Source organism: Leucopleurus acutus (genome assembly GCF_964270905.1).
Source record: "Leucopleurus acutus genome assembly, chromosome: X".
NCBI lineage: Eukaryota > Metazoa > Chordata > Mammalia > Artiodactyla > Delphinidae > Leucopleurus > Leucopleurus acutus.
Window position 1 is genome coordinate 41,654,673 of NC_139148.1, and position 7,722 is coordinate 41,662,394.

The following is a 7,722-nucleotide window of genomic DNA, read 5'->3' on the forward strand; positions in this document are numbered from 1 at the left end:
AAGGAATGAGAGTGGTGAGGTTTGGTGGGAAAGGCATCAGACTGTACTTAGGTGTACAATCCATTACAGAGTTTGCACAACTCCTCCTTTATTCCAGGCTGAAATCCCTAAGCTTGCGTGGTTCTGAATGTCTGCAAGTTGGTGATGCAGAGGTCTCTGTTCCTCACACTGAACCTGGCGTACACAGGCTCTCTCCCTTTGCCCATCCCACCCCACCTATAGCAGACACTAAATAAATGGTTGCTAGGTTGACTGGAAGAAAAGACTGGAGTGGCTGCTGGGATAAAGGAGGGCTTTTGGGATACAGAAGTGGAAGGGAAGAATTGTTCACAGAATTCAGCAGATGCTCAATAAATGCTCGCTAGACAAGTTAGAAGAAAAAAGTGGAAAACACTGGAGTTGTTTGATGGAACGAAGGAAAAGGCAGCAAAGGACCTGCCTGGAGGGTCGAAGTGAAGAAGGGAAGTCAAAAGGAGGGTGGTTACCAATATACAGCAGGGGCTTCATTAAGGTTTGTTGACTTCAATAGAGCAAATTTAGCCAGGAAGATGGCATCTGTGTGAGTGGGTGTTAGTGAAGGAATTACAACACGTGTTCAATAAATGCTTTATGGATTGAGGGAGAAGAGAGTGGAGGAGTCTGCTGCAGGGAGGGGAATGTCGTTGTTTGAACGGGACACAGTAAAAGAGTGATAAATGCTTTTTGGATTAATTGGGGGAAAAGGGCAGTTGGGAAGATGGCTACTATGTGGGGGAGGGAACCTAGCCAGAAAATAGTAGGTACACATCATGAGCTTTCGGTTGTGTCGTGTGAAAGGCAGGATGGAGATTGTCGAAGGGGGAGTTAGGGCTACAGGAGGGGGAGAAGAAGCACTGAATATGGGGTTCTCAGAAGTATACAGTAAGTGTTCATTAAAAGATTGTTGGGGCTGAGTGGAGGAGAAAGTATGGAGAATACAGCTGGTGGTTGGGATTAGAAGGAAAGGGAACTGAGGAGGGTTCATCCTAGTATATAGTAGTGCTTAGTAAATGCCTCCCATACTCTTACACATGGAAAGTATGCAATAAATATCTGTAGAATGAATAAACAGAGAGAGCTCTGAATAGAGCCAAAGGCTTCTGGGTAAGGGCTCCTGGGGAGAGGGGTGACTAACCAGTAAAGAGGTGGTACTCAATAAATTCAGGCTGAAAGAGACCCCTGGAGAGAGAGCTCTTGAGACAAGGGAAGGAACTTCCAAGCTTGGCAAGAGGAAGTTGTGAATGGCTCTTATATAGTAGGTGCTCAGTAAGTGTTTACTGGCTTAAATAGAAAAAAAGGCCCTTTGGGGTATAGACTTAAGATTGGGAGAGGGAATCCTAGCGATACTGAAGGGAGTGGGAAAAGGGTAACCCTTCTAAATTTGGTTCTAGATTTATTGAAGGAAAGGACCCTGGGGAGAGGCTTTATGATTGGCACAGGTTATGCTAGGAGTAAAGAAGGGGAATCTACTTCCTACGCACGACAGGTACTGCATACGTGCTCACTGGACCCACTGGAAGAAAGGCACTTTGGGGAGGAGGTGTGACTATAGAACACACAGAAGGCACTCCATCAATGCTCACAGGAGCTATTAGAAGAAAAGGCCTTTGGGGGAAGGTGATTTAGAATCGAGCACCTGGCAGACAATGACTAAATGCTCACTGGATCCATTAAAAGAAAAGGTCTTTGGGGAAGGGGGGGTGGCTAGAGATGGGCATATCATCATTGGATTCATTGGAGGAAAAGTCTTTGGGGGAAGGGGAATGGGGATACAGTAACTTGATTTATGTAAGCTTGATTCTCCATTCTTGGGAGGAAAGGCTTTTATGGAGAAGGCACAGAATCAGGCACACAGTGGGTGTGCCACAAATGCTCCAGGAGTGATTTTTTAAAAAGGTCTTTGGAAAGAAAGATTGAAACGGTGCACGCAGTAAGTGCAGATATATGATCACTATTAATTGGAGGCAAAGACCTTTATGGAGAAGGTCTAAGGTTGGGTCATGCAGATGGTGCTCAATATATACAGACTGAAGCCACTGGAGGAAAAGGCATTGGGAAAAGGGTCTGGGGTGAGGTAAAAAGCAGGCACTCAATAATTGCTTGCTGAATACAATGAAGGAAAGAGCCTTTAGAGAAGGCTCACACCTTTAGATCAGGCAGTTGATAAATGCTAAGTGGGTCCACCAAAGGAAAGGTCTTTGAAGAAGTAGCTTGAGAACAGGGGATAAGGGAGGCACTCAAATGAATGCTTTCTAGATCCGTTGTAGGAAAAGGATTTGGAGCAGAGAGTCTGAAGATTAGCCCCACACAGAAGGTTCAAAAATGCTCATAGAACTCATTTGAGGAAAATATGTTTGAGGAAGGGGCTTGGGGTGGGGCATACACCAGGCACTTAATACATGCTTCCTAGATCCTTTGGAGAAATAGGCTCTTAGAGAGGGGGACTGAGTTGGGGCACACAGAAGGCATTCAATAAAGGCTCACAGGATCCATTAAAGGCAAAGCTTTGGGCGAGAATCTGGGATGGGATACACAGCAGGCACTCAATCAGTGTTTAGTGAATAGTTTAAAAGGTTTTTGAGGTGAGGGCTGGGTTGCAGGCACATAGCGCACTCTGGATACATGCTCACAAGATCAGAGAAGGCCTTAGGGCAAGGACCGAGGGGGACAAGACACATATCAAGCTCTCAACGAATGTTCACAAAATTCACGTAAGCCAAAGGCCTTGAGGAAGGGCTCCCACTGAGGCACACTCCAGGTACTTGATAAATGCTCACAAGATCCATTAGAGGACAAGACCTTTGGGCACGGGTTCGGGGTGCAGGGCACATCGGGCTCTTGATTGCTCACAGGATATACTGAAGTCAAGGCTTTTGGGAAGGAGGCACACAGCAGGCGCCCGATAACTGCTCCCTGTATAGATCTAGAAGGTCTGGGTGGGGGGAGGGGGGAGGCAAGGGCGGGGCACACATGAAGCGCTTCGCATAATAATTTAAAGGAAAAGGGTTTGGGCGAGGGGGCCAGGCACGGGGCACACAAGCGGCGCTCGATAATTGCTCATGATGGAATGATCTGGGGACCCAGAACCGCGGGGGGATGTCCACAGCAGTGGCTTACCAGTCGGTGTGGGGCTCGTCGATTACCAGCAGCACCCTGGCGGCAGCGCCCCCACGGCCTGCGCCCCCAGAGCCGCCGCCCACTTGCTCGCTGAAGGTGGCGGCCGCGGCCGCCGTGGTCTGCTTGACCGCATTGGACAGCGACGAGAAGAAGCCACCGCCCCCAGAGGACCCGGGGCTAGGGGCAGCCGGAGAGGCCACGGGGGCTGCCGATGAGGCCCTCTCAGCAGTGGCGGTCGCAGGACCGGGCGTGGCTCCCGGGCTGGGGGCAGCGGGCGGCGGCGGGGGCGGCTGCGGGCGCTGCAGGTCTGTCATGTACCCATTTGGCAGATTGGCCATGAAGTTGCTGTCCGACAGGCGGCGCCGCAGGTAGTTCATGGCTGCGACGCGGGGCAGGGGGTCCTAGGAGCAGTCTGGTCAGGACCGCGGGGGCGGACCGCGCGGGGCCCAGGAGCACAGCTGTGCTCTCAGGCACGACGCGACTCTTCCGCTGCCCGCTGCAGACTGAGGCAGAGCTGAGTCGCCGCCGCCGCCGCAGCGCGGATGGTCGCGCCCGTGACCCCCTCTTTCGCGCCCCGCGTGGTGCAGTCCGGCTGGGCCGGTGGCGGCGCGGACGCGACCAAGGCGACTGGGAAGGGGAGTTTGCGGAGGAGCGGCGAGTGACGTCAGCGCGCCTTCAGGGCTGGGGTGGCGGTGGCGCGCGCCGGCAGGCGGGGGCGAAGGCACTGTCCGTGGTGCTGAAGGCGTCATTGCGCAAGCGCCACGCCGCATCCTGTCTCCCCTCCCCCGCCTCCGATTAGGGATGCGCAATTTGGGGAGTGGGGGCGGGGTGGGTGTTTGTCCGGAGGGTCCGGGTGGGTGCGTCAGGCATGCCCCCACCCCGCCTCATCCTGGTCTTCACACGCACTCGCACTCACACACAGGACCCTCCGCAGATACTCGATTTCCAGTGTTGATATTCACCACAGGAGGCATTTGGCGGGGTGGGAAGACCCGGAGACTCAAAAGTAGAGAAATAACCCCCTCACGGCGAGGGTTGGGGGTCACATGCAGTACTCCGCGAGATCAGTTTCCCACGTCCACATAGGCTCAGCTAGGCAGAGAGATGCATGCGGGGGTGGTGTAGACAGCATCAGACAGGGGGACGTGGACACTTGTGGGGAGTACATACGCTTGCCCTGGGCGGGGGGCTGGAGGCATACAGGGAATGCCACATATGTGGAGAAACATAGACACACACAAAAGTAAGGAAACATACGGAGGCATGTGCAGAGAGAGAACACACCTATCTAGGTATCTATACAGACACACAAGCCCAGGGTAACAGTCATGGACATGCATGCATACATGCATGCAAATACGCCTAAACACGCACACAGGCACCACTCGGACACACGGAGACCCAGGGAAACTCACATGAGCATGCACACCGAGACAAAACACACCCACAGACAATCATGGACAAACCTAGATCTCCACACAGACACATTTCCTGAAGCTCTAGCCTTGATGTGTGTTCACCTCCCCACCTCACCCCCCTACACACACACTTGGCCTATAGGTCCCCATCCGTTTGCCCTGGACACAGTCAAAAACCACGATAATAACCATCTGGCATTGTCAGTGTCCAAGGCCATCTTCCTCTGCACCAGAGAACTTTCCACAGACAGAGGCAGACCCATCCTAGGGTATGCAAACTGTAGGTGCCAAATAGTGTTTGCCACGTGAGCAAATGATCCTTGTAGGTTGAGCAGAGGTGGGCTGTGGAAGCTCCTGTAAGATCCTGACTACAATGAAAACACAAATCCATTTAAAAATAATCATTTGTTGACCGATTGTACCCAACCCTCACTACAATACTATGCGGCGGGTAATATGATTTCCATTTTACAGATGGAATCCACGAACTCCAATTCATTCCCAAAGGGTCATGCTCACTTTGTGATCCATACATTTGTTATTTTCTTTTAAGAATGTGCCAGAAAGAGGTGTCAGTGTGGCTGGAACAAAGTGAGTGAGGGAGATTGTGGCAGGAGATGGGGTCAGAGAGGTTAGCAGGGACCAGATGGAGCAGGGCCTTGTGGGCCATGGTGAGCGATAATGGTGGACCAAGTGAGGTGGAAGAAGATATGGCAAGAAGTAGGCAGATTTAGAGTCCCTTGTGCCATCAGGATTTTCAAGTGAATCATCCACTTATTCATTTATACATTCTTCATTCATTAAAGCTTTGGCCTGTTTAAACAAGGTCATGGTGTGAGGTCTGGAGTCGGAGAGCCTGGGTTCAAACTGGGCCTCCACTATACTCTTAAGAAAGTAACTTACCGGCCTCTGAAACTTGGCTTCCTCATCTGTAAAAATGATCACCCGACCCAACTCTAAGAGGGTGGGGGTGGGGGAGTGCTGTGACCTCTGCCAGGAATGTCCTTTCCTTCTCTCTCTCAAGGATCATCTTTTGCCTAGGTCTCCAGGAAGTCCCCTCTTCCCTTAGGCTCTCACAGTCCACTGTCTCTGTTCCCTCCTCCATCGCAGCCAGCTTCAGTCCACTTGCAGGCCTCTGCTTTGGCCATTCCTTCCCCCTCTCATGGATACCCTCTCTGGCATCCCATATCCCAGTGTTCCCCAAATGGGGAGCTCTCCAGAAACTGGGTATCTCCCAACATTTTGAAGTATGTGCTCCCCAGTTTTTGCTCAGAAACACAAGCAAACAAGCTCTGCTGGGCCCGTGGTGCCCTCTCTGGGGGATGGGAGCAGCTGCAGGTCTACAGATCTTTCTGGCTCCTCTGGGAGTGAGAAGTTGGGCTCCTTAGGAATCTGTCTCCAGTCTGCCTCTTCCCAGTAGCCCCATTGCCAGGTTCCTAGTACTCATGTCCCCCAGTGTCATTCCCTTTCTCCAGGTGGCTCATTTTCCAGAAATTAATTTTTTTGTAGACTGTTTCGCAGAAGAACGAAGATTCCCCCGACCCCCACCCAAGGAGTGTCTCAACTCCCTGAGGCAGAGGTAAGGCTCCTCTGTACTGGCTTCATCTTCTCCAACAGGAAGGCACATACAGAAGGGGCTCCAAGAATGTGTTTCTTTGTTGTGCATTGGTAAGCAATGACTCTGAAACACACACTTGACATATGTTCGTAATCAGTATTGTACCCATGTTTATAACTCACACATACATATTCATGCCACTTTAATGAGCATGCACACACACCCACACTCCTATAACTTACACATTGTTATGTGCACACGGTTGTAACTTCACACGCACTCCACATACACTTAATTCCTGCACAGACCCATAGGTCTGCATATCACACATTCACAGAGATATGTGCCTCATAAAGCACACATAGAGCCAAATTTCCACTTTCTTAGAAACACATATTTTTCTCATACCCTGGCAGTAGCACCGGAACCCCTCACTTAGGCTCATTCCTTCCAAGATAACCGAATATCCATCGATTTCATCTTCACCCCAATCCATCAGTTGACCCATTTTACACGAGGGAAAATCGACCCAGAGAAGTGAGCGCCCTGACAGACTCCGGGTGTCACAGATTTCCCATCTGAAGCTTCCCACATAGAGGTGCCCCTCCACTCATAGGACAAAGTCCTAAACTCTGCTCCTGACATGGTGTTTCAAAAACGTCCAGCCCACTACCTATCTGTGCCTGTTTCCTCCTTGGTAAAATGAGGATAATAATATTGACCTCATATGTTCATTGTGGATTAAATGAATTCATGCTCTGGAAAGTCTTAAAACACTACCAGGCACACAGCCTGGGTTTGTTCCCTTCACTGTGGAGACACATACGGCTCTGACTCTTCTTCCCCATCCCCCATGATGTCCAGCGCTATTGTTAGTATACAGTAGGCGTTGGTAAGTGTTGAATAAAATGTTCGAATGAAAGGATCACCCATTCTAGTCTGTTCCCTTGCTTAGATGTCCTCCCCTTCTACCAGCCCTCCTCCACCCGATGCCCAGACTTAGCTCTAGTATACAGTAGATGCTAATAAGTGTTGAATGAATGAACAAATCCTAAAGGAATGTGTCTGAGTGTCTTGGGGGGCTCCTCCTGGCAGATGCTGACTCTAGCTTCTCCTTGCCCCTGTCCCAGCTCAAAGCACCTCGTAGGCACTTCCTCGGTCCGCCCCCCGCCTCGCGGGAGCTATTTGTCGCCGCTAATTGCAGCGTTGGAGCTGGGCTGTTGGGAGTGGGTGGGTGCAGGTGTTCCGCTCAGTTGGGCGCCAACCCCTGCCAGGCCTCATTGCCAAATGACGCGGAATCCGCCAGCGGAGGGAGCTTTAGGAGCGGGGAGATGGAAAACAAGCACTCCGACCAATCAGAAAGTGCCTGCCAGGGAGGGTAGCCAATCAGGAAGCCCGTAATTCGTAAATCGGGACTCTGCAGAGGGACGTGCTGGGTGACCCGGGGCACTGCGGGGAAGAGGGGCAGATATCAGGGCTACAGCAGGAACGGACACTCGCCTTCACTCCTGTCACACCGTGGAAAATACTGTTTTCCACCACAGGCCAGTGCGACTTTGCCTGTGCTGCGCTCTTTGGCCTAGAAGATGCCATGGCCCCACTCCTGGGGAA

The 7,722-nt window shown here is 51.5% G+C and overlaps 1 protein-coding gene across 2 annotated transcripts in view; it reads right to left on the reverse strand.

The window, feature by feature from the left end:
• SYN1 (synapsin I) overlaps positions 1-3,512 on the reverse strand; it is a gene marked incomplete at both ends in the record, with an annotated part of 42,666 nt that extends 39,154 nt beyond the window's left edge. For both annotated transcript variants that reach the window (XM_082864571.1, XM_082864572.1), the window contains one exon: positions 3,136-3,512. In XM_082864571.1, coding sequence (XP_082720697.1) covers positions 3,136-3,512 — 377 coding nt within the window. The remainder of the gene's footprint in view (positions 1-3,135) is intronic.
• Positions 3,513-7,722: the final 4,210 nt, after the last annotated feature.